Source organism: Zea mays, chromosome 7 (genome assembly GCF_902167145.1).
Source record: "Zea mays cultivar B73 chromosome 7, Zm-B73-REFERENCE-NAM-5.0, whole genome shotgun sequence".
In the NCBI taxonomy this organism is placed as follows: domain Eukaryota; kingdom Viridiplantae; phylum Streptophyta; class Magnoliopsida; order Poales; family Poaceae; genus Zea; species Zea mays.
The window spans coordinates 181,125,390-181,152,265 of NC_050102.1; the positions used below are offsets into that span (position 1 = coordinate 181,125,390).

At 45.7% G+C, this 26,876-nt stretch overlaps 1 protein-coding gene across 4 annotated transcripts; it reads right to left on the reverse strand.

Annotated features, from left to right (window-relative positions):
* Nucleotides 1-3,611: 3,611 nt before the first annotated feature.
* LOC100272348 (uncharacterized) lies at nucleotides 3,612-7,928 on the reverse strand. 4 transcript variants are annotated; one of them, XM_008652811.3, is made up of 6 exons: nucleotides 7,204-7,928; nucleotides 7,016-7,067; nucleotides 6,782-6,898; nucleotides 6,154-6,314; nucleotides 4,616-4,739; nucleotides 3,612-4,067 (listed from the first exon to the last, which is right to left on the reverse strand). In XM_008652811.3, the coding sequence occupies exons 4-6, from the start codon at nucleotides 6,250-6,252 to the stop codon at nucleotides 3,790-3,792; spliced, it is 501 nt and encodes a 166-aa protein (XP_008651033.1). In that variant the 5' UTR covers nucleotides 6,253-6,314; nucleotides 6,782-6,898; nucleotides 7,016-7,067; nucleotides 7,204-7,928; the 3' UTR covers nucleotides 3,612-3,789. The 4 variants fall into 4 exon arrangements, with proteins under 4 accessions (XP_008651033.1, XP_008651035.1, XP_008651034.1 ...); XM_008652813.3 differs by having other exon boundaries at nucleotides 7,016-7,099; nucleotides 7,204-7,789; XM_008652812.3 differs by having other exon boundaries at nucleotides 7,016-7,126; nucleotides 7,204-7,789.
* Between the last annotated feature and the right edge of the window lie 18,948 nt (nucleotides 7,929-26,876).

A 26,876-nucleotide genomic window follows, 5' to 3' on the forward strand; every position in this document is an offset into this window, starting at 1 on the left:
ATTCTGAGAGTTCTCATATCTCACTTACATTATTGCTCCTAAGTTTGATACACATCTCAAAGGAGCAATCAAGTGAAGAGTTCTCTTCGTCTCCATCTCTACTCATACCAACTTGGTTTTAGCGTTCACTAACATTTATTTTAAAACCAAATTTGTGGTGTTTAGAATTGATTTTAGCAGGGTCACCTATTCACCCCTCCTTTAGGTGCTCTCAGTCGCGGAGTTGTGGATTACTCAAAGTGTGCTTGTGTAATAGCTCCATGCACCTAGGGGATCCTTTTGTTCCCCAAAGGGCCCAAGGAGTCGTTTCATCTTCATTTGGAAGGCCCCGATTGCCTTTTGTCCGTAGGTGCATCGGAATGTCCGGTGCACACCGAACACTAAACAATGGCCGATTAATTTCCATATTCGACCGATCTGACTGGTGAGTCAGTCGTTGGAGCCTTTGGTCGCCTAGCACACTGGACTGTCGGGTGCACACTGGACTGTCCGGTGGTGACTTCCGACCGTTGGCCCAGCTGACGTGGTCGCCACGTGGTCGTCGTTGATCGCGCGCTGACCATTGGCACTAGCAAGGGCGTTCGCTGCCTGGCGCACCAGACATGTCTGGTGCCCACCAGACTATCCGGTGAATTATATCCAGCGAGCCTCACCGTCTTCCCGAGAGTGGCTTATTCGACCAGCCGAAGACCAGCCGAGGATCAGCCAATCAGCTTGGGCATCGGACTGTCCGGTGCACACCAGACTGTCTAACGAGGCCCAATCTGGTCCAACTTAGCTAGACTTTCTCCATTTGAATTTATCTTAGAGTTTCCTAGCACTTATATGAACATTGTTAGCACCTAAAACAATCTAGAAGCATACATTGTTCCTTTAATGTAATAGGATTTGCACTATACACCAAATGCACTTTTCATATGTTTCTCAATTTGCCTTTAAAATATCAGTGCCTATGCTCACACGTCAAGATGTTAGTCCAAGAAAATGTGTTGAGCGTTTAATCACTAAAACAAAATAGAAATGACCCAAGGGCATGCTTCCCTTTTAGGTAGGCATAATTTGGGATAGCCATGAACTTCGCATAACATGGTTGCCCGAGGATGGCGTGGTAAGTCCCATGGAACCCAACTACCTCGAAGGTTAGGGTTTCAGTCCTAAAGTTGGCTGGCGTCATAAAGGTGATGAGAATATCAATTCGCCTGAGTAGGGTCGACCTTCTTCCTGGTACGACTCCATGGAACGACCCTCCCATTGGTTAGAGGTGTCCCTGATCAAGACCCATAGCATCGAGCGTGGTAGAGGATATTGAGCCCGCTCCTCTCGCCCGTCAACACCTTTGTCAGCTGCATCGACCCGACAATGGGGCTTATAATGAGTGGGTATCACCCAGGTTGGAGGATGTGCTCTAGGTGGTCACAACGGTCGTATGTAATGGCATGGTCAGACTAGTCAAGGAAGGTCGTTGGCGCTGGCTGAGCCTAGAGTACCTCACGTCATTCTGACTTCCGGTGCCTCCTCAACATGTATTAGTCAGGCCCACCGAAGATCAGCAAACACTCGGTTTCATAAGGCAAAGTGGCCCTCGCTTTCTCTTGCTCGCCATCCCAGTGGGGCTCGACCCCTTTATCGAGTGGTGCTCCTTTGCTCAGGAACTTCCTAAGTAACATGCAGTCTTTGTAGGCATGTCGGACCGTGTAGTGGTGGTTCGGACATAGGGCCTCGTGTAGTTTCTCGAAATGGTCGATGGCGTCCTTGGTCGATGATCTCTTTCCCTTTTGGCCCGGCGCAGCTACCAACATTTCGTCATGCCTCCGTTTATCCTTCTTTCTCTTATCGGGCCATCCTCCGGAGCCTCCGACGGGTTCTTTGTCACGCTTGGCTTTCTGCCTGCGGTGGTCGAAAATCGTCCCCACTGCATCCTTAATCGATGCGTGGGTTGTCGCAATGTTAAGGAGTTCCTTTGTGGTTCGTGGGCTTTTGCGCCCTAGCTTGTGCACCAGAGTCTCCTTCATGGTTCCCAAGATGAAAGCACTGATAACGTCGGTGTCGGTGAGGTTGATCAACTTGTTGCATTACCGTGATTAGGGCTGGACAAAATACTCGTGGCTCGTGAGCTCGCTCGACTCGTGGTCAGCTCGGCTCAGCTCGACTCGGCTCGTTTTAATTTTATCACGAGCTGAGCTAACATCTCAGCTCAGTTCGTTAACATGCCAGCTCGACACGAGCTTGAGCCGGCTCGTTAGCTCGAATGAGCTAGCATTTATCTATAAAACAAAGCATATACTTGTATTTGATGAATTAATAAGTGATGAACTGTGTTAGTTTAGGGCTTCAATGATGTAATATATAAAATTATGAGTATTGTTAGCCTTTTCTAGTATTAAATTAGTATGAAATTAACTAGCAATTTATTATATTGTTATATATATATGTATACTATTTTTTGTTGTGGCTCGCGAGCTAAACGAGCCAGCTCGAGCTCGCAAACGAGCCGAGCTGGTTCTCTGGCTCGGTTTCTTAACGAGTCGAGCCGAGCCAGCTCGTTCCCTCAACGAGCCAGCTCGAGTTCGGTCGAGCCGAGCTGGCTCGATATCCACCCCTAACCGCGATAAATGTCGGATGTAGTCCCTTAAGGTCTCATTAGGCTTTTATCGACAATTCTTGAGGTCCCACAATATGTCAGGGTGAACGTACGTGCCACGGAAATTTTCGACAAAGATTTCCTCGAGTCGGCCTAGTTCTGGATGCAACTTGTCCTCAAGTTCTCTAGCCACGCACACATAGAATCTGCCAAATACAGGGGAGGTTGTGGATTATAAAGTCATCATGGTGTGCTCCTCCCACATGGCATGCTAGTCGGTAGTATCCCAGCCAACGATTGGGGTTCGATTCTCCTGAGTATGTTGCAATATTGGTGGGTGCCATGTACCGCTGTGGCACTGGTGTTCAAAGGATGTGATGGCTAAAGGCCCGAGGTCCTGTGGTGGCGGGCTCAGGATTTAGTCCCCATCGAGGTCAAAGCGGCCTCCACGTCACTTGTTGTACTGATGGGTGTCACCCGACCTGTTACGTCCTTTCACTCCACGCCCAGATCTGGTGTTGCACAGCAAGGTCGAGCAGGTCCTAGATCTCCTAATGAGTTTTTTGTTTGCTCGGAGTATCCGCCTTGGGGTGTTTGTCCAAAAGTGCTGAGGTGGCCGCGACGTTTTGGCTTGCTCAAGGAAAACTGAAAGTCGCCTAGAGGGGAGGTGAATAGGGCGAAACTGAAATTTACAAAGTTAATCACAACTACAAGCCGGGTTAGCGTTAGAAATATAATCGAGTCCGCGATAGAGGGTGCAAAACAAATCGCAAGCGAATGAAGAGTGTGACACGCGAATTTGTTTTACCGAGGTTCGGTTCTCGCAAACCTACTCCCCGTTGAGGTGGTCACAAAGACCGGGTCTCTTTCAACCCTTTCCCTCTCTCAAACGGTCCCTCGGACCGAGTGAGATTCTCTTCTCAAATCAACTAGTTAAGTACCCGTGCGTTGCTACGGTTTCTACATATTATATACGTGCATCTTGTTTAAATAAGATAGATATTCAAACGTGTTACAATAATACTAATCATAAAGCTAAGTTAACATATTTCAATTGATAATCATTTCAAGGGTGCAATCCATCCCTAATAATTCCTTGATTTTTTTCAAAGATACTCCCATTTAGAAACACAAAACACATTTGTATGACAAATATTGGTTCCTCTTCTAAATGAAGTCACAAAATGATACCAAACATTGAAGAATATTTAGTGAACATATATAACATTAAAATGAAGAACAAAACAAAAAGGAGGGAAGGAGAGGCGACCTACATAATCGTATGATTCAAAATTCGGTGCGGTTAACCTTGTACAGTGAATTGTAAGGCCAAACCTGAAACCCAAAGATGAGGATGGACATGAGCTACTTGATCTGACACGGTGGTTGAAGCTAAACTCCTTGTGGATGCCGCACTTGCAGGTCACGCACAGCAGCAACTCGACGCCGGAGCAGATATAGCGCTGGACACTTCCACCTCTTGCTCCTGTATAGATCTAGGTCTCATTAAAAAAGTACCAAAATGCATGTAGTCCAAACAAGCTCAGCAACCGAGTCAATTCCTTGCACATGTAGAAGATTTTAAATTGGAAATTCGTTTCAACAATCGTGCCATTGGAATTTCATGGAAGATATTTGGCACCGGACTATTAACACTGAATTCACATAATAAAAAGAGGCCATAAGCTTCAAATAATTTGGCACATGAGCACTAAATTCACATAAAGGAGACCATAAGCTTAAGATAATTTGGCATAGGATTATTAGGATTCACATAAAGGAGACCATAAGCTTCAGATAATTTGGCATGGGATTATTAGCACTGAATTCACGAGAACATAAACTTCAGATAATTTGACTAAATCGGTTATCAGGGGAAGACACACAGAGCAGCAATACATATTTTCAGCTAGGAAAAAACAACAGCTACACCCGCGCACAGTATCCAAAATGTAAGCTTTGCACATATAAACGAACACATATGGTAGCTGTGATGTTCGATCAACAAGAACAAACAAGATAATTAGTACTCACCCCACATAAGGCTTGCTGGCAAACTCACGATCTCGAATAGCGTTAAGATGAAAGAAGGCCCCGAGTACACTGTATAGCTCCATGAGCCTCCCTTTCCCAAACAAACTTGGGAAATTGAGCAAACCTGGCAAATGTTATTGAAAAAAAGGATCTATGAAAGAAGACACAAGTACTTTACTTGGTAGCCTATGAAATTATGCTCTAGCAGTGACTTGAAAAATTGTAGACTGGTTAGTTAACCTTAAAACATTGTAAAAAGCAAGGAAGGACGCTATATATGAGACCGAATACAACAAGGGCACATGCATAGACATCTAACACAGTGAACTGGTGTACATTCATGCTCTAGCAGGCAAATAAAAACTTCATTTGGTTCCAGGTTAATATGAAGTTAGGATATTTGGAAAGCAAACTATTTTTATAAGGATTAAATTAGTTGGCACTCTCATCTTGAAGTTACAGAATAACAGGAGCACCATTTTTTTGTTAAGGCGGCAGCGTTAAGATATGTTCTCAAAACTGCTTTCTTTGTGGTTCTCTTTCTAAACTGGAGAGCTTTCTACAGTTGAGATTGTCTGACAACAGTATTCATCGAATGTTCTGTCTCTAGCTTTCTGTGCTGGCTGGTGATTTCCTTCTGTCTAGAGCATGTGTGGCCCTTGCAGCACTTGGGAACACAGAGGTAAATTTGGTTGCAGCTATCAAAAAGGCCTAATTGTGGCCTTCAATTTGGAGAAGCAGGTAGCAGTTAACTCAGAAAAGGAAAGCTGGTTATTATTTTGATCACTGGTCAACTAATGTTTATGTTATTAGGTATCCATGGCCAATTAAATTTTGATGTGGTAGGTATGGTTACAAAGAAGCTGCATCACTATCTTGTAATGCACAGTCCACTCCCAACCTCCGGATTAAGGTTCTGAAAAAAATTGAAATGAGCCTAGCCATTACACAATGTCTGTCAGTAATTCAAACGAAGTAGAATCATAACCTATCAAAGCACATCTATAATCTAAAATCTTTGCTTTGTGTCAAACAACAATATATGACATAGTGGATTCAGGAATTCAGTGAACTGTGGTTGACTTTAGGGCATTATAACTTATGATCCATATGTTTTTGGCCCTGGGATATTATAATCAACTTGAAGATCTATAGTTGGAGAGCAAAGTTGCTCAGTTGAGTTTGGCCTGCCCTTGTCTAGAATGTGTGGAAAAAAATACTGAACAAAGGAATGTGCAGTCAATCAGAGAAGAGTTCAGACTTCAGAGATTGGTTCAATAAAGATCTAAAAAAATCTGATGCCACTACGAGCAGCAGAGAGGCTGCTTCGAGAGGCTTGTTTGGTTCAATAAAGATCTAAAAAAAGAACTAATATCACCCCCATGTTGAGACGTGATAGTTTGCTTTAAGCATCTAAAGAACTAATATCACCCCCATGTTGCAAAGCAAAAACATTCAGTCGTGGATACCTAAAACAGGCTGAGATTGGAGAAGTTCAAGGTTGCAGTAAAATCTAATGTACTACTTCACTATTGTACCTCTATTGGAGATGTTTCAAGCTCTCGAAAGCAATTGGATGTTTGTCGCCATTGTTTATGTGCCACAAGATTGATATAAAATAAGATATATTCCTTCATGGTTCAAGTTCGGAAGTTCCTCCAAGTGTCATTCATGATGTTGAACCAACAATGATTTTATCCTACACCACAAAAACCAATGTGTTAAAATATAGCAATGACCTCCTGAGAAAAGGACATATGTGCTGCAATTTACTGTGCATCTAATAATAGCCACAACTATCATCCTATGCGGTGTGTGTGTCAGATGAAAAAAATGAAAGAATGTTTTTTTGTCAATTACATAGTAGTTGTGGCACTATATATGTATTTATGTTTCTCCAATGGTAAGAACTAAGAATAAATGATAAAATAAAATGACACGCAAGATTCTTGCATCCATTGCAAACATCGTCGAAAAATAATCCTCCCTTAAGTGACAGTGTTACAGTGCCAATATTCAACTAATGTATATGCACCAAACTGGGTCTCTACACTGGTGACAACCAAAGAAAAATAGCAGAAAGCAATGACTCCAGTTGCAATCACAAATTCGTCACGTACTAAATACAAGCATTGAGGTCATAAAGGTCATTGGTCACATATTCACCTTCAAGCTTCCCCAAAGCTGGCTTGATAAAATCGACAACCTCATAGTGCAAAGCAGCAGTGCTAGTGCTAGCCTCACTTAACGACGACAACACCATCGTCGTTGGGCTCTCGGGGGCTATAAGACAATGGCAGCTTCGTTAAACAGTCACAAGCTAGAACCAGCATTTGTAGAGATGACATAAGCTATTAAAACCAGGTTTTATCTTTAAATGTTATTAAGAAACACACGTACCAACACACAAATTTTTTAGATCTGGCCTGGCCCATGCTATGTGGGTTGAATCCTGCAGGTGCATTCGTAGATGAAATCAGCCTGCTACAATAAAGTCACTGTTCTGCAAGTCTATAAGGCGGAGGTCTGAGGGGACAGAGGAAGTAGAAGAAGGAGAGAACGAGAAGGAGAAAGAGGCGGGGATTCACCATTGACATCATCACGTAGCTGCAGGACCAGCTCGACGAGATGGCCATGCTCACCGTCAAGACCTTCGGCATGTTGCAGAGGGACGCGTCGCCCGACCACCTCTCCAGCAACTACTCGAACCCGCTCAACCCCAACCCTAGATGGCCATGCGAGTTGTCAAGATCTTCGGCACGCCGCAGGGGGACGCGCCGCACGTCCGCCTCTCCCGCAGCTACCTGAACCCGCTCAATCCAATACCCAAACCCGAACCCTAGATGTTGCAGAGGGAGGTGAAGGGGTCGCAGTCGCGGTCGCGTGAGCTGAAGGATTCGAGCGTGGTGGGGACATGTGCGCGAGGGGAGGGGGAGCTGGACGGCGCAGCGAAAAGGGGGAGCTGCCGTCGCTCAAGATGTGGCCGGAGGCTTTCGCTCGTCGTCGTCCCACGCACGAGGGGGGAGGAAGGTGCCGACGGTGTGGGGCTTGAGGTGGTCCAAGACGGCGGCTAGGGTTTCATCGGAGGCCGACGCCTTCATCTCCATAACAGGCGCTGGCGGCGGGATCCGGGCCGAGGAGGAGGCAGGTGCGTAGAGGGAGCTTGGCGGGTCTCGGGCGGGCGGGGGAGGAGGCGCAAGCACGGCAGAGATAGGGCGCATGGCGGCTGTCGCGGGGGAGGGCGAGCGCGGCGGCGGGGGTGGGTCGGGGTCTCGGGTGGAGACGCGGGCGGCTTCGGAGAGACGGGCGCGGGGCCACGCGGGGCAGAACCGTGCACCAAGTGGTTGTGTGGACGCCTACAGTATTCTCTTAAAGAGTAGTATAGATTGGGAACCAAACTTCTCGTAAGGACCACCACACAATTGGTGTCTCTTGCCTTGTTTACAATTGAGATGATCGCAAGAACGAATGAGAAAAAGAAGCAATCCAAGCGCAAGAGCTCAAAAGAACACAACAAATCTCTCTCACTTAATACTAAAGCTTTTGTGGAATTGGGAGAGGATTTGATCACTTGGGTGTGTCTAGAATTGAATGCTAGAGCTCTTGTAAGTAGTTGGAAGGTGGAAAACTTGGATGACTTGAATGTGGGGTGGTTGGTGGTATTTATAACCCCAACCACCAAACTAGCCGTTTGGTGGAGGCTGCTGTCGCATGGCGCACCGGACAGTCCGGTGCGCCACCGGACAGTGTCCGGTGCGCCAGCCACGTCACCAGGCCATTGGGTTCCGACCGTTGGAGCTCTGACGTGTGGGCCCGCCTGGCTGTCCGGTGGCGCACCGGACAAGTCCTGTAGACTGTCCGGTGTGCCACCCGCGCGTGCCCTGCTCCTCTGCGCGCGCTGGCGTGCATTTAATGCGTTGCAGTCGACCGTTGACGCGAAGTAGCCGTTGCTCCGCTGGTTCACCGGACAGTCCGGTGTGCACCGGACATGTCCGGTGAATTATAGCGGAGCGGAAATCCGAAGCTAGCGAGTTCAGAGTCGCTCTCCCCTGGGGCACCAGACACAGTCCGGTGAATTATAGCGAAGCGCCTCTGAAAATTCCTGAAGGTGCGAAGTTCAGCTTGGAGTTCCCTGGTGTACCGGACACTGTCCGGTGGCACACCGGACAGTCCGGTGCGCCAGACCAGGGCACACTTCGGTAATCCCTTGCTCTTTTTGTTGAACCCTTTTCATGGTCTTTTTATTGGCTTTTTGTGAACCTTTGGCACCTGTATAACTTATAGACTAGAGCAAACTAGTTAGTCCAATTATTTGTGTTGGGCAATTCAACCACCAAAATCAATTAGGAAATAGGTGTAAGCCTAATTCCCTTTTAATCTCCCCCTTTTTGGTGATTGATGCCAACACTGAGAGCACCTAGAGGGGGGTGAATAGGTGATCCTGTAAAACTTAAAAACTTAAGCCACAAAACTTGGTTAAACGTTAGCACAGTTAATGCCAAGTGGCTAGAGAGAAGATCTTGCACAATACGATAACCACAAAGAGTTCAACACAGAGAAGACACAATGGTTTATCCCGTGGTTCGGTCAAGTACAAAACTTGCCTACTCCATGTTGTGGCGTCCCAACGGACGAGAGTTGCACTCAACTCCTCTCAAGTGATCCAATGATCAACTTGAATACCACAGTGTTATGCTTTTCTTTTCTTATCCCGTTCGCGAGGAATCTCCACAACTTGGAGCCTCTCGCCCTTACACTTTTGATGTTCACAAAGAATCACAGAGTAAGGAAGGGAAGCAACACACACAAATCCACAGCAAAATGCGCACACACACGGCCAAGAATCGAGCTCAAAAGACTATCTCAAAGTTCTCACTAGAACGGAGCTCGAATCACTGAGAATGACAAACGAATGCGCAAAGACTGAGTGTGGATGATCAAGAATGCTCTAAGGTTGCTTGGTATTCTCCTCCATGCGCCTAGGGGTCCCTTTTATAGCCCCAAGGCAGCTAGGAGCCGTTGAGAACAAATCTGGAAGGTCATCCTTGCCTTCTGTCGTCGGGCGCACCGGACAGTCCGGTGCACACCGGACACTGTCCGGTGCCCGATTTCCTTCCTTAAATGGCGAAGCCGACCGTTGCAGATGCGGGAGCCGTTGGCGCACCGGACAGTCCGGTGCCCCCTTCCGACCGTTGGCTCGGCCACGTGTCACGCGCGGATTCCGCGGCCGACCGTTGGCCCGGCCGGCCGTTGGCTCACCGGACAGTCCGGTGCACACCGGACAGTCCGGTGAATTTTAGCCGAACGCCGTCGGCGAATTCCCGAGAGCGGCCACTTCGCTCGAGGCAGCCTGGCGCACCGGACATTGTCCGGTGTACCACCGGACAGTCCGGTGCCCCAGACCGAAACAGCCTTTTGGCTGTACACAGCCAACTCTTCTCTTTTCTTCTTCTTTCTGTTTCTAATCACTTAGACAAGTATATTAGTACACAAAACCAATGTACTGAGATTTAGAAACATACCTTTACTCTTGTTTTGCATTTTGTCCACCCATGGGCATAGATTCACATTTAAGCACTTGTGTTGACACTCAATCACCAAAATACTTAGAAATGGCTCAAGGGCACATTTCCCTTTCAATCTCCCCCTTTTTGGTGATTTATGCCAACACAACATAAAGCAACTAGAACAAGTGCAATATCACTTCAAATAAAACTCAAATTTATTTTGATTCATTTTTGGCATATATGGATCATCCTTTGCCACCACTTGGTTTGTTTTTGCAAATCAAACTCAAAATCCTATCTCTAAGTCAAATCCACTTGTAGAGACATAAAGAGAGGTTTTCCAAAGAAATTTGATTCAAGATTCCAAAAACTCCCCCTTTTTCCCATAATCAACACTTCTCCCCACAAGAAGCCAACTTTTGACAAGAGAGACAATAAAAGAGTTCTGTCAAAACAAAAAGCTCTATTCTACTATTTTCAAAATCTCTCAAGTGGTAGCTGATCCATTTATCGCTTTGGCCTTTATTTTCTCCCCCTTTGGCATCAAGCACCAAAACGGGATCAATCTTGGCCCTTTAACCCCATTGCCTCACCAAATTCTTCAATTAAGAGCAAAATAGGCAATAAGAGTTTAAAGATGAACTTGGAAAAGTTACTCTTTTCATCGGAGTGCAGTGGAAGTCTTGCATGGTCCAAGTCCACCTTTTCCCTTTCAATCCTCCTTGGAGACTAAAACAACCAAACTCAAGCATATGGTTAGTCTCAAAGGGTCAAGTTGTAGCACAACTCCCCCTAAATATGTGCATCACTTACACAAGGACCTGTGAGGTCCGGGGAATGTTTGTACAACTTGAGCACCACAATAAGCAACAAAATGCAGAATGAACATGATCAAAGGCATAAACACATGTATGCTACAATTCAATCCAAGTTCCGCGAATCTAAGACATTTAGCTCACTACGCAACCTGCAAAAGGTCTTCTCATCTAGAGTCTTGGTAAAGATATCGGCTAGCTGGTTCTCGGTGCTAACATGAAACACTTCGATATCCCCCTTTTGCTGGTGGTCTCTCAGAAAGTGATGTCGGATGTCTATGTGCTTTGTGCGGCTGTGTTCAACAGGATTTTCCGCCATGCGGATAGCACTCTCATTGTCACATAGGAGTGGGACTTTGCTCAGATTGTAGCCAAAGTCCCTGAGGGTTTGCCTCATCCAAAGTAGTTGCGCGCAACATTGTCCTGCGGCAACATACTCGGCCTCAGCGGTGGATAGGGCAACGGAGGTTTGTTTCTTAGAGTTCCACGACACCAGGGACCTTCCTAAGAATTGGCACGTCCCCGATGTACTCTTCCTATCGACCTTACATCCAGCATAGTCGGAATCTGAGTATCCAACCAAGTCAAAGGTAGACCCCTTTGGATACCAGAGCCCGAAGTAGGGCGTAGCAACCAAATATCTAAGAATTCGCTTCACCGCCACTAAGTGACACTCCTTAGGATCGGATTGGAATCTAGCACACATGCATACGCTAAGCATAATATCCGGTCTACTAGCACATAAATAAAGTAAAGACCCTATCATTGACCGGTATGCTTTTTGATCAACGGACTTACCTCCTTTGTTGAGGTCGGTGTGTCCGTCGGTCCCCATCGGAGTCTTTGCGGGCTTGGCGTCCTTCATCCCAAACCGCTTTAGTAGATCTTGCGTGTACTTCGTTTGGGAGATGAAGGTGCCGTCCTTGAGTTGCTTCACTTGGAACCCAAGGAAGTAGTTCAACTCGCCCATCATCGACATCTCGAATTTCTGCGTCATCACCCTGCTAAACTCTTCACAAGACTTTTGGTTAGTAGAACCAAATATTATGTCATCGACATAAATTTGGCACACAAACAAATCACCATCACATGTCTTAGTAAAAAGAGTTGGATCGGCTTTCCCAACTTTGAAAGCATTAACAATTAGAAAGTCTCTAAGGCATTCATACCATGCTCTTGGGGCTTGCTTAAGTCCATAGAGCGCCTTAGAGAGCTTACACACGTGGTCGGGGTACCGTTCATCCTCGAAGCCAGGGGGTTGCTCCACGTACACCTCCTCCTTGATTGGCCCGTTGAGGAAAGCGCTCTTCACATCCATTTGGAACAGCCTGAAGGAATGGTGAGCGGCATATGCTAGCAAGATACGAATTGATTCTAGCCTAGCCACAGGAGCAAACGTCTCCTCAAAGTCCAAACCTGCGACTTGGGCATAACCTTTTGCCACAAGTCGAGCCTTGTTCCTCGTCACCACCCCATGCTCGTCCTGTTTGTTGCGGAATACCCACTTGGTTCCCACAACGTTTTGCTTGGGACGAGGCACCAGTGTCCAAACTTCATTGCGCTTGAAGTTGTTGAGTTCCTCCTGCATGGCTAACACCCAGTCCGGATCTAGCAAGGCCTCTTCTACCCTGAAAGGCTCAATAGAAGAGACAAAGGAGTAATGCTCACAAAAATTAACTAATCGAGATCGAGTAGTTACTCCCTTGCTAATATCACCCAGAATTTGGTCAACGGGATGATCCCTTTGAATCATCGCTCGAACTTGGGTTGGAGGTGCCGGTTGCGCTTCTTCCTCCATCACATGATCGTCTTGTGCTCCCCCTTGATCACATGCCTCTCGTTGATGAACCTGTTCATCGTCTTGAGTTGGGGAATGCATCAAAGTTGAGGAAGAAGGTTGATCTTGCTCCTTTTGTTCCTGTGGTCGTATATCACCAATCGCCATGGTTCGTATAGCGGCCGTCGGAACATCTTCTTCATCTACATCATCAAGATCAACAACTTGCTCTCTTGGAGAGCCATTAGTCTCATCAAATACAACGTCGCTAGAGACTTCAACCAAACCCGATGATTTGTTGAAGACTCTATACGCCTTTGTATTTGAGTCATAACCTAACAAAAACCCTTCTAAAGCTTTGGAGCAAACTTAGAATTTCTACCCTTCTTTACTAGAATGTAGCACTTGCTCCCAAATACACGAAAGTAAGATACATTGGGTTTGTTTCCGGTTAGTAGCTCATACGAAGTCTTCTTGAGGAGGCGATGAAGGTAGACCCTGTTGATGGCGTGGCAAGCCGTGTTCACGGCTTCCGACCAGAAACACTCAGGGGTCTTGAATTCTCCAAGCATCGTCCTCGCCATATCGATTAGCGTCCTATTCTTCCTCTCTACCACACCATTTTGCTGTGGTGTGTAGGGAGCGGAGAACTCGTGCTTAATCCCTTCCTCCTCAAGGAACTCCTCCACTTGAAGGTTCTTGAACTCGGACCCGTTATCGCTCCTTATCTTCTTCACCTTGAGCTCAAACTCATTTTGAGCTCTCCTGAGGAAGCGCTTGAGGGTCCCTTGGGTTTCAGACTTATCCTGCAAAAAGAACACCCAAGTGAAGCGGGAAAAGTCATCAACGATAACTAGACCATACTTACTTCCTCCTATGCTTAGATAGGCGACAGGTCCGAAGAGGTCCATATGTAGCAGCTCTAGGGGTCTTGATGTGGTCATCACATTCTTGCTGTGATGCGCTCCTCCCACTTGTTTACCTGCTTGACAAGCTGCACAAGGTCTATCTTTTTCGAATTGCACGTTAGTCAAACCTATCACGTGTTCTCCCTTTAGAAGTTTGTGAAGGTTCTTCATCCCCACATATGCTAAGCGGCGATGCCACAGCCAGCCCATGCTAGTCTTAGCAATTAAGCATGCATCTAGACCGGCCTCCTCTTTTGCAAAATCAACTAAATAAAGTTTGCCATCTAATACACCCTTAAACGCTAGTGAACCATCACTTCTTCTAAAGACAGACACATCTACATTTGTAAATAGACAATTATATCCCATATTGCATAATTGACTAACAGATAACAAATTATATCCAAGAGACTCAACTAAAAACACATTAGAGATAGAGTGCTCATTAGATATTGCAATTTTACCTAACCCTTTTACCTTGCCTTGATTCCCATCACCGAATATAATTGAATCTTGGGAATCCTTATTCTTGACGTAGGAGGTGAACATCTTCTTCTCCCCCGTCATATGGTTTGTGCATCCGCTGTCAATAATCCAGCTTGAACCCCCGGATGCATAAACCTGCAAGGCAAATTTAGGCTTGGGTCTTAGGTACCCAACTCAGGTTGGGTCCTACAAGGTTAGTGCACATATCCTTAGGGACCCAAATGCAAGTTTTGTCTCCCTTGCATTTTGCCCCTAACTTCCTAGCAACTATTTTCCTATCCTTTCTACAAATAGCAAAGGAAGCATTTAAAGCACGATAAATTGTAGAAGGTTCATTCATTACTTTCCTAGGAGCATGAATAATATTCTTTCTAGGCACATGATGAATAGCACTTCTCCTAGACATATTTCTACCATGCATATAGGAAGAACTAGAAGCAAACATGGCATGAGAATCAAAATCATCATAAGCATTATAACTCCTATAAGCATTTCTAGTTTGTCTCCTATCATGGTACATAAAAGCATGGTTCTTTTTAGCACTACTAGCCATAGGAGCCTTCCCTTTCTCCTTGGCGGAGATAGGAGCCTTATGGCTTGTCAAGTCCTTGGCTTCCCTCTTGTAGCCAAGTCCATCCTTAATTGAGGGGTGTCTACCAATTGTGTAGGCATCCCTTGCAAATTTTAGCTTATCAAAATTACTCTTGCTAGTCTTAAGTTGAGCATTAAGACTAGCCAATTCATCATTAAGTTTGGAAATTGAAACTAGGTGTTCACTACAAGCATCAATGTCAAAATCTTTACACCTATTACAAGTTTCAACAATTTCTACACAAGAATTAGATTTACTAGCTACTTCTAGTCTAGCATTTAAATCATCATTAAAACTCTTTAACTTAGCAATAGTTTCATGACAAGAAGATAGTTCACTAGAGAGCATTTCATTTCTCTTAATTTCTAGAGCAAGAGATTTCTGAGCTTCTACAAATTTATCATGTTCTTCATACAACAAATCCTCTTGCTTTTCTAAAAGTATATTCCTATCATTCAAGGCATCAATCAATTCATTAATTTTGTCTACCTTGGTTCTGTCTAATCCCTTGAATAAGCATGAGTAATCTATCTCATCATCGTCACTAGACTCATCCTCACTTGAAGAAGCATAAGTACTAGTATTATGAGTGCTTACTTTCTTCTCCCTTGCCATGAGGCAAGTGTGTCGCTCGTTGGGGAAGAGGGATGACTTGTTGAAGGCAGTGGCGGCGAGTCCTTCATTGTCGGAGTCGGACGAAGAGCAGTCCGAATCCCACTCCTTGCCAAGATGAGCCTCGCCCTTTGCCTTCTTATAGTTCTTCTTTTTCTCCCTCTTGTTCCCTTGATCCTGATCACTATCATTGTCGGGACAGTTAGCAATAAAATGACCAAGCTTACCGCATTTGAAGCATGAGCGCTTCCCCTTGGCTTTGGTCTTGCTTGGCTATCCCTTGCGACCTTTAAGCACCGTCTTGAAGCGCTTAATGATGAGGGCCATCTCCTCATTGTTTAGCCCGACCGCCTCAACTTGCGCCACCTTGCTCGGTAGCGCCTCCTTGCTCCTTGTTGCCTTGAGAGCAATGGGTTGAGGCTCATGAATAGGACCATTCAACGCGTCGTCCACATATCTTGCCTCCTTGATCATCATTCGCCTGCTTACGAACTTCCCAAGAACTTCTTCGGGCGACATCTTGGTGTACCTAGGATTTTCACGAATATTGTTCACCAAATGAGGATCAAGAACGGTAAAGGACCTTAGCATTAGGCGGACGACGTCGTGATCCGTCCATCGCGTGCTTCCGTAGCTCCTTATTTTGTTGATAAGAGTCTTGAGCCGGTTGTATGTTTGAATTGGCTCCTCGCCCCTTATCATTGCGAACCGTCCAAGCTCGCCCTCCACCAACTCCATCTTTGTGAGCAAGGTGACATCATTCCCCTCATGAGAGATCTTGAGGGTGTCCCAGATCTGCTTGGCATTGTCCAAGCCGCTCACCTTATGGTACTCGTCCCTGCACAAAGAGGCTAGCAACACAGTAGTAGCTTGTGCATTTTTATGAATCTGTTCATTAATAAACATGGGACTATCCGTACTATCAAAGTGCATTCCACTTTCTACAATCTCCCATATGTTAGGATGGAGAGAGAACAAGTGACTACGCATTTTGTGACTCCAAAATCCGTAGTCCTCTCCATCAAAATGAGGAGGTTTACCAAGTGGAATAGATAATAAATGAGCATTAGTACTTTGAGGAATACGAGAGTAATCAAAAGAAAAGTTCGAATTGACCAGTTTCTTTCTCTCGTATTCATTGTGGTCGTCGTCCTTTTGGGAAGAAGTAGACTCATCGCTGTCGTCGTAGTAGACGATCTCCTTGATGCGCCTCGTCTTCTTCTTCTTCCCTTCCTTCCGTCTATGGCCCGAGCCGGAGTCAGTAGGCTTGTCATCTTTGGGCTCGTTGACAAAGGACTCCTTCTCCTTGTCGTTGATCACGATTCCCTTCCCCTTAGGATCCATTTCTTCGGGCGGTTAGTCCCTTTCTTGAAGAGAACGGCTCCGATACCAATTGAGAGCACCTAGAGGGGGGGGTGAATAGGTGATCCTGTAAAACTTAAAAACTTAAGCCACAAAACTTGGTTAAACGTTAGCACAGTTAATGCCAAGTGGCTAGAGAGAAGATCTTGCACAATACGATAACCACAAAGAGTTCAACACAGAGAAGACACAGTGGTTTATCCCGTGGTTCGGCCAAGTACAAAACTTGCCTACTCCACGTTGTGGCGTCCCAACGGACGAGAGTTGCACTCAACTCCTCTCAAGTGATCCAATGATCAACTTGAATACCACAGTGTTATGCTTTTCTTTTCTTATCCCGTTCGCGAGGAATCTCCACAACTTGGAGCCTCTCGCCCTTACACTTTTGATGTTCACAAAGAATCACAAAGTAAGGAAGGGAAGCAACACACACAAATCCACAGCAAAATGCGCACACACACGGCCAAGAATCGAGCTCAAAAGACTATCTCAAAGTTCTCACTAGAACGGAGCTCGAATCACTGAGAATGACAAACGAATGCGCAAAGACTGAGTGTGGATGATCAAGAATGCTCTAAGGTTGCTTGGTATTCTCCTCCATGCGCCTAGGGGTCCCTTTTATAGCCCCAAGGCAGCTAGGAGCCGTTGAGAACAAATCTGGAAGGCCATCCTTGCCTTCTGTCGTCGGGCGCACCGGACAGTCCGGTGCACACCGGACACTGTCCGGTGCCCGATTTCCTTCCTTAAATGGCGAAGCCGACCGTTGCAGATGCGGGAGCCGTTGGCGCACCGGACATGTCCGGTGCCCCCTTCCGACCGTTGGCTCGGCCACGTGTCGCGCACGGATTGCGCGGCCGACCGTTGGCCCGGCCGACCGTTGGCTCACCGGACAGTCCGGTGCACACCGGATAGTCCGGTGAATTTTAGCCGAACGCCGTCGGCGAATTCCCGAGAGCGGCCACTTCGCTCGAGGCGGCCTGGCGCACCGGACACTGTCCGGTGTACACCGGACAGTGTCCGGTGCGCCAGACCGAAACAGCCTTTTGGCTGTACACAGCCAACTCTTCTCTTTTCTTCTTCTTTCTGTTTCTAATCACTTAGACAAGTATATTAGTACACAAAACCAATGTACTGAGATTTAGAAACATACCTTTACTCTTGTTTTGCACTTTGTCCACCCATGGGCATAGATTCACATTTAAGCACTTGTGTTGACACTCAATCACCAAAATACTTAGAAATGGCCCAAGGGCACATTTCCCTTTCAAACACAAACCAAAGCAAGTATAGAAGTGCATAATTGAACTAGTTTGCATAATGTAAGTGCAGAGGTTACTTAGAATTGAGCCAATATAAATACTTATAAGATACACATGGATTGTTTCTTTATTTTTTACATTTTGGACCACGCTTGCACCATATGTTTTGTTTTTGCAAATTCTTTTTTAAATCCTTTTCAAAGTTCTTTTGCAAATAGTCAAAGGTAAATGAATAAGACTTTGCGAAGCATTTTCAAGACTTGAAATTTTCTCCCCCTATTTCAAATGCTTTTCCTTTGACTAAACAAAACTCCCTCTCAATGAAATCCTCCTCTTAGTGTTCAAGAGGGTTTTAAGATATCAATTTTGAAAATACTACTTTCTCCCCCTTTTGAACACAATGAGATATCAATTTGAAAATCATATCAATTGAGAAATTCTTTTTAAAATTAGTGGTGGTGCGGTCCTTTTGCTTTGGGCTCATGCTCTCTCCCCCTTTGGTATAAATCGCCAAAAACGGAATCATTAGAGCCCTATCCTAACTTTTTTCTCCCCTTTGGCAAATAAAACATGAGTGAAGATTATACCAAAGATAGAGAGTTGCTCGGAGCGACGACGAAGGATGAGTTACGGAGTGGAAGCCTTTGTCTTCGCCGAAGACTCCAATTTCCTTTCAATACACCTATGACTTGTTTTGAAATTCACTTGAAAACACATTAGTCATAGCATATATACAAGAGAGATGATCAAAGGTATACTTATGAGCTATGTGTGCAAAACATCAAAAGAAATTCCTAGAATCAAGAATATTTAGCTCATGCCTAAGTTTGTTAAAAGTTTGTTCATCAAGTGGCTTGGTAAAGATATCGGCTAATTGATCTTTAGTATTAATGTATGCAATCTCGATATCTCCCTTTTGTTGGTGATCCCTTAAGAAATGATACCGAATGGCTATGTGTTTAGTGCGGCTATGCTCAACCGGATTATCCGCCATGCGGATTGCACTCTCATTATCACATAGAAGAGGAACTTTGGTTAATTTGTAACCGTAGTCCCTAAGGGTTTGCCTCATCCAAAGCAATTGCGCGCAACAATGGCCTGCGGCAATGTACTCGGCTTCGGCGGTAGAAAGAGCTACGGAATTTTGCTTCTTTGAAGCCCAAGACACCAAGGATCTTCCCAAGAACTGGCAAGTCCCCGATGTGCTCTTTCTATTAATTTTACACCCCGCCCAATCGGCATCCGAATAACCAATTAAATCAAAAGTGGATCCCCTAGGATACCAAAGCCCAAACTTAGGAGTATAAACTAAATATCTCAAGATTCGTTTTACGGCCGTAAGGTGAGCTTCCTTAGGGCCGGCTTGGAATCTTGCACACATGCATACGGAAAGCATAATATCCGGTCGAGATGCACATAAGTAGAGTAAAGACCCAATCATCGACCGGTATACCTTTTGATCGACGGTTTTACCTTCCGTGTCGAGGTCGAGATGCCCATTGGTTCCCATGGGTGTCTTGATGGGTTTGGCATCCTTCATCCCAAACTTGCTTAGAATATCTTGAGTATACTTCGTTTGGCTTAGGAAGGTGCCCTCTTGGAGTTGCTTCACTTGAAATCCCAAGAAATACTTCAACTCCCCCATCATTGACATCTCGAATTTCTGTGTCATGATCCTACTAAACTCTTCACATGTAGATTCGTTAGTAGACCCAAATATAATATCATCAACATAAATTTGGCATACAAACAAATCATTTTCAAGTGTTTTGGTAAAGAGTGTAGGATCGGCCTTTCTGACTTTGAATCCATTAGTGATAAGGAAATCTCTAAGGCATTCATACCATGCTCTTGGGGCTTGCTTGAGCCCATAAAGCGCCTTAGAGAGTTTATACACATGGTCAGGGTACTCACTATCTTCAAAGCCGGGAGGTTGCTCAACATAGACCTCTTCCTTGATCGGTCCATTGAGGAAGGCACTTTTCACATCCATTTGATAAAGCTTGAAGCCATGGTAAGTAGCATAGGCTAATAATATACGAATTGATTCAAGCCTAGCTACAGGTGCATAGGTTTCACCGAAATCCAAACCTTCGACTTGGGAGTATCCCTTGGCCACAAGTCGAGCTTTGTTCCTTGTCACCACACCATGCTCGTCTTGCTTGTTGCGGAAGACCCATTTGGTTCCTACAACATTTTGATTAGGACGTGGAACCAAATGCCATACCTCATTCCTAGTGAAATTGTTGAGCTCCTCTTGCATCGCCACTACCCAATCCGAATCTTGTAGTGCTTCCTCTATCCTGTGTGGCTCAATAGAGGAAACAAAAGAGTAATGCTCATAAAAATGTGCAACACGAGATCTAGTGGTTACCCCCTTATGGATGTCACCGAGGATGGTGTCGACAGGGTGATCTCGTTGGATTGCTTCGTGGACTCTTGGGTGTGGCGGCCTTGGTTCTTCATCCTCCTTGTCTTGATCATTTGCATCTCCCCCTTGATCATTGCCGTCATCTTGAGGTGGCTCATTTTGTTGATCTTGTCCTTCATCAACTTGTGCCTCATCCTCATTTTGAGTTGGTGGAGATGCTTGCGTGGAGGAGGATGGTTGATCTTGTGCATTTGGAGGCTCTTCGGATTCCTTAGGACACACATCCCCAATGGACATGTTCCTTAGCGCGATGCACGGAGCCTCTTCATCACCTATCTCATCAAGATCAACTTGCTCTACTTGAGAGCCGTTTGTCTCATCAAACACAACGTCACAAGAAACCTCAACTTGTCCAGAGGACTTGTTAAAGACTCTATATGCCCTTGTGTTTGAATCATATCCTAGTAAAAAGCCTTCTACAGTCTTAGGAGCAAATTTAGATTTTCTACCTCTTTTAACAAGTATAAAGCATTTGCTACCAAAGACTCTAAAATATGAAATATTGGGCTTTTTACCAGTTAGGAGTTCGTATGATGTCTGCTTGAGGATTCGGTGTAGATATAACCGGTTGATGGCGTAGCAAGCGGTGTTGACTGCCTCGGCCCAAAACCGATCCGAAGTCTTGTACTCATCAAGCATGGTTCTTGCCATGTCCAATAGAGTTCTATTCTTCCTCTCCACTACACCATTTTGTTGTGGCGTGTAAGGAGAAGAGAACTCATGCTTGATGCCCTCCTCCTCAAGGAAGCCTTCAATTTGAGAGTTCTTGAACTCTGTCCCGTTGTCGCTTCTAATTTTCTTGATCCTTAAGCCGAACTCATTTTGAGCTCGTCTCAAGAATCCTTTTAAGGTCTCTCGGGTATGAGATTTTTCCTGCAAAAAGAATACCCAAGTGAAGCGAGAATAATCATCCACAATAACTAGACAGTACTTACTCCCGCCGATGCTTATGTAAGCAATCGGGCCGAATAGATCCATGTGTAGGAGCTCCAGTGGCCTGTCAGTCGTCATGATATTCTTGTGTGGATGATGAGCACCAACTTGCTTCCCCGCTTGGCATGCGCTACAAATCCTGTCTTTCTCAAAATGAACATTTGTTAATCCTAAAATGTGCTCTCCCTTTAGAAGCTTATGAAGATTCTTCATCCCAACATGGGCTAGTCGGCGGTGCCAGAGCCAACCCATGTTAGTTTTAGCAATTAAGCAAGTGTCGAGTTTAGCTCTATCAAAATCTACCAAGTATATCTGACCCTCTAATACTCCCTTAAATGCTATTGAATCATCACTTCTTCTAAAGACAGTGACACCTACATCAGTAAATAGACAGTTGTAGCCCATTTGACATAATTGAGAAACGGAAAGCAAATTGTAATCTAAAGAATCTACAAGAAAAACATTGGAAATAGAATGGTCAAGAGATATAGCAATTTTACCCAATCCTTTGACCAAACCTTGATTTCCATCCCCGAATGTGATAGCTCGTTGGGGATCTTGGTTTTTCTCATAGGAGGAGAACATCCTCTTCTCCCCTGTCATGTGGTTTGTGCACCCGCTGTCGATGATCCAACTTGAGCCTTCGGATGCATAAACCTACAAAACAAGTTTAGTTCTTGACTTTAGGTACCCAAATGGTTTTAGGTCCTTTGGCATTAGACACAAGAACTTTGGGTACCCAAACACAAGTCTTTGACCCCCTTGTGCTTGCCTCCAACATATTTGGCAACTACCTTGCCGGATTTGTTAGTTAAAACATATGATGCATCAAAAGTTTTAAATGAAATGTCATGATCATTTGATGCACTAGGAGTTTTCTTCTTAGGCAACTTAGCACGGGTTGGTTGCCTAGAACTAGATGTCTCACCCTTATACATAAAAGCATGGTTAAGGCCAGAGTGAGACTTCCTAGAATGAATTCTCCTAATTTTGTTCTCGGGATAACCGGCAGGGTATAAAATGTAACCCTCGTTATCCTGAGGCATGGGAGCCTTGCCCTTAACAAAGTTGGATAATTTCTTAGGAGGGGCATTAAGTTTGACATTGCCTCCCTGTTGGAAGCCAATGCCATCCTTAATGCCAGGGCGTCTCCCATTATAAAGCATACTACGAGCAAACTTAAATTTTTCATTTTCTAGTTCATGCTCGGTAATTTTAGCATCTAATTTAGCTATATGATCATTTTGTTGTTTAATCATGGAAAGGTGATCATGTATAGCATTAACATCAACATCTCTACGTCTAGTGCAAATAGTGACATGCTCAGTGATAGATGTAGAGGGTTTACAAGAATTAAGTTCAACAATCTTAGCACGCAATATATCATTTTTATCTCTAAGATCGGAAATTGTAACATTGCAAACATCTAGTTCTTTAGTCTTAGCAAGTAATTTTTCATTCTCAATCCTAAGATTAGTAAGAGAAATGTTTAATTCTTCAATCTTAGCAAGCAAATCATTATTATCATTTCTAATATTAGGAATTGAAACATCACAAACATTTGAATCAACCTTAGCACTTAAACCAGCATTTTCATTACTAAGGTTGTCAATGGTCTCATGGCAAGTGCTTAGCTCACTAGATAATTTTTCGCACTTTTCTACTTCTAGAGCATAAGCATTTTTCACCTTAACATGCTTTTTGTTTTCTTTAATAAGGAAGTCCTCATGAGTGTCCAAGAGATCATCCTTCTCATGAATGGCACTAATCAATTCATTTAATTTTTCTTTTTGTTGCATGTTTAGGTTGGCAAAAGAGTACGCAAATTATCTTCCTCATCACTAGCATTATCATCGCTAGAGGACTCATATCTAGTGGAGGATTTGGATTTAACCTTCTTCTTTTTGCCGTCCTTTGCCATGAGGCACTTGTGGCCGACGTTGGGGAAGAGAAGGCCCTTGTTGATGGCGATGTTGGCGGCGTCCTCGTCGGAGGAGGAGTCGGAGGAGCTCTCGTTCGAGTTCCACTCGCGGCATACATGGGCGTCGCCACCTTTCTTCTTGTAGTATTTCTTCTTCTCCTTTCTTCTCCCCTTCTTGTCGTCGCCCCTGTCACTGTCACTAGAAATAGGATATTTTGCTATAAAGTGACCGGGCTTACCACATTTGTAGCACACTTTCTTAGAGCGGGGCTTGTAATCCTTCCCCCTCCTTTGCTTGAGGATTTGGCGGAAGCTCTTGATGACGAGCGTCATTTCCTCGTTGTCGAGCTTGGAGGCGTCGATGGGAGTTCGACTTGGAGTAGATTCCTCCTTCTTTTCCTCCGTCGCCTTGAATGCGACCGGTTGTGCTTCGGATGTGGAGGGGCCGTCAAGCTCGTTGATCTTCTTTGAGCCTTTGATCATCAATTCAAAGCTCACAAAATTCCCGATTACTTCCTCGGGAGTCATTAGTGTATATCTAGGATTGCCACGAATTAATTGAACTTGAGTAGGGTTAAGGAAAACAAGTGATCTTAAAATAACCTTAACCATTTTGTGGTCATCCCATTTTTTGCTCCCGAGGTTGCGCACTTGGTTCACCAAGGTTTTGAGCCGGTTGTACATGTCTTGTGGCTCCTCCCCTTGGCGAAGTCGGAAGCGACCGAGCTCCCCCTCGATCGTTTCCCGCTTGGTGATTTTGGTCACCTCATCTCCTTCGTGCGCGGTCTTTAGTGTGTCCCAAATTTTCTTAGCATTTTTCAACCCTTGCACCTTATTATACTCCTCTCGACTTAGAGAGGCGAGGAGTATAGTTGAGGCTTGGGAGTTGAAGTGTTGGATTTGGGCCACTTCGTCCTCATCATAATCTTAATCCCCTACGGATGGTACCTGTACACCAAACTCAACAACATCCCATATACTTTTGTGGAGCGAGGTTAGATGAAATCGCATCAAATCACTCCACCTAGCATAATCTTCACCATCAAACGTTGGTGGTTTGCCTAATGGGACGGAAAGTAAAGGCGTATGTTTAGGAATGCGAGGGTAGCGTAGGGGATCTTACTAAACTTCTTGCACTCATGGCGCTTAGAAGTAATGGATGACGCGTCGGAGCCGGAGGTGGATGGCGATGAGGTGTCGGTCTCGTAGTAGACCACCTTCCTCATCTTCTTCTCCTTATCGCCGCTCCGTCGAGACTTGTGTGAAGGGGATTCCTTCTCCTTCCCCTTCCCTTTGTTGTGGGACTCTCCCGATGGAGCCTTCCCGTGGCTTGTAGCGGGCTTCTCGCCGGTCACCATTTCCTTCTTGGCGTGATCTTCCGACATCACTTCGAGCGGTTAGGCTCTAATGAAGCACCAGGCTCCGATACCAATTGAAAGTCGCCTAGAGGGGGGTGAATAGGGCGAAATTGAAATTTACAAAGTTAATCACAACTACAAGTCGGGTTAGCGTTAGAAATGTAATCGAGTCCGCGAGAGAGGGTGCAAAACAAATCGCAAGAAAATGAAGAGTGTGACACGCAGATTTGTTTTACCGAGGTTCGGTTCTCGCAAACCTACTCCCCGTTGAGGTGGTCACAAAGACCGGGTCTCTTTCAACCCTTTCCCTCTCTCAAACGGTTCCTCGGACCGAGTGAGCTTCTCTTCTCAAATCAATTGGGAACCAAACTTCCCGCAAGGACCACCACACAATTGATGTCTCTTGCCTTGTTTACAATTGAGATGATCGCAAGAACGAATGAGAAAAAGAAGCAATCCAAGCGCAAGAGCTCAAAAGAACACAACAAATCTCTCTCACTTAATACTAAAGCTTTTGTGGAATTGGGAGAGGATTTGATCACTTGGGTGTGTCTAGAATTGAATGCTAGAGCTCTTGTAAGTAGTTGGAAGGTGGAAAACTTGGATGACTTGAATGTGGGGTGGTTGGGGGTATTTATAACCCCAACCACCAAACTAGCCGTTTGGTGGAGGCTGCTGTCGCATGGCGCACCGGACAGTCCGGTGCGCCACCGGACAGTGTCCGGTGCGCCAGCCACGTCACCAGGCCGTTGGGTTCTGACCGTTGGAGCTCTGACGTGTGGGCCCGCCTGGCTGTCCGGTGGCGCACCGGACAAGTCCTGTAGACTGTCCTGTGTGCCACCCGCACGTGCCCTGCTCCTCTGCGCGCGCTGGCGCGCATTTAATGCGTTGCAGTCGACCGTTGGCGCGAAGTAGCCGTTGCTCCGCTGGTTCACCGGACAGTCCGGTGTGCACCGGACATGTCCGGTGAATTATAGCGGAGCGGAAATCCGAAGCTGGCGAGTTCAGAGTCGCTCTCCCCTGGGGCACCGGACACTGTCCGGTGGTACACTGGACAATCCGGTGAATTATAGCAAAGCGCCTCTGAAAATTCCCGAAGGTGCGAAGTTCAGCTTGGAGTTCCCTGGTGCACCGGACACTGTCCGGTGGCACACCGGACAGTCCGGTGCGCCAGACCAGGGCACACTTCGGTAATCCCTTACTCTTTTTGTTGAACCCTTTTCATGGTCTTTTTATTGGCTTTTTGTGAACCTTTGGCACCTGTATAACTTATAGACTAGAGCAAACTAGTTAGTCCAATTATTTGTGTTGGGCAATTCAATCACCAAAATCAATTAGGAAATAGGTGTAAGCCTAATTCCCTTTCAAAAACGAGGCGGTCCGCCCTCATCGCTGTCTAGGCGACAGTAAGCGCTCATCATCGTGGCATGCCTTCGTTGTGCAACTCGACCTGGCCACCCCGTCCACCATCGTGGTACTCCATGGCTCCTGATTGTGGGATGTTGACTACTCCGCGACGGGCTCGGTCATAATGGTGACTTTTGAGGAGGCGAGTTGAGCCGAGGTGGTGCAGATGTCGTGGCACGTATTGTGACACTGGTGGAAACTCCCTCTAGGCTTTCCGTGAGGGGAAACGGTCCCCCGCGTTGGCTGCAAGGCACTCTTGGTTGGAGTTGTAACTCGCGCTCACTGGGTGAGGAGGTCAGCCAGTCCTCTAATCTCAACAGGAGGATGTCCGGGAATGAGTCGAGGACGGGGTCCTACACTCCTACGACTTTGATACGAGCGGGTCGCGGTGCACTTCGTGGCCCGCATTCCTCCTGAGATGGCCGAGCCAGAGGTCATAGAAACCTCTTGCAACGCTTTGTAGGCCACTCGTCGAAGGAGCTGGGGCTTCACGGGCCCTCGTCATCATTGCCCCTTCATTGTTGACGATGAAATCCAGACTCCCAAAAACGGATGGCCGTTTCGGGGGTCCATACTGTGTCGTTGTCGTTGCTGGCCATCCAGAGCTTGAAGAACTTCATTGAGAACACACAAATCCTCTACCTGGAGTGCCAACTGTCGGTGTTTCAAACCTCGCTCCTATAAGTAAATTTCGGCGTGCGCGTTCTGGGTTGGGTTCTGGACGGTGTGCACGGTGGGCATAAGGTTTATGCTGGTTCAAAAAGAACATCCTTACATTCAGTCATATGTGGCTTGCACTATCGACACCATTGCTGACCAATACTCGTAGTGGGGATTACAAGTGGGTGTGAGAGGGAGGAGAGGCTCCCAATTCTCTTTATGGTGGAGAAGGT

Coding starts and splice junctions, on each gene's coding strand:
- LOC100272348 (XM_008652811.3), bottom strand. CDS start 6,252: ATGAAGGAATATATCTTATTTTATATCAATCTTGTGGCACATAAACAA. Junction 4,740..6,153: donor TTGAAACATCTCCAATAGAG/GTACAATAGTGA, acceptor AACATTTGCCAG/GTTTGCTCAATTTCCCAAGT. Junction 4,068..4,615: donor GCCAGCAAGCCTTATGTGGG/GTGAGTACTAAT, acceptor AGATCTATACAG/GAGCAAGAGGTGGAAGTGTC.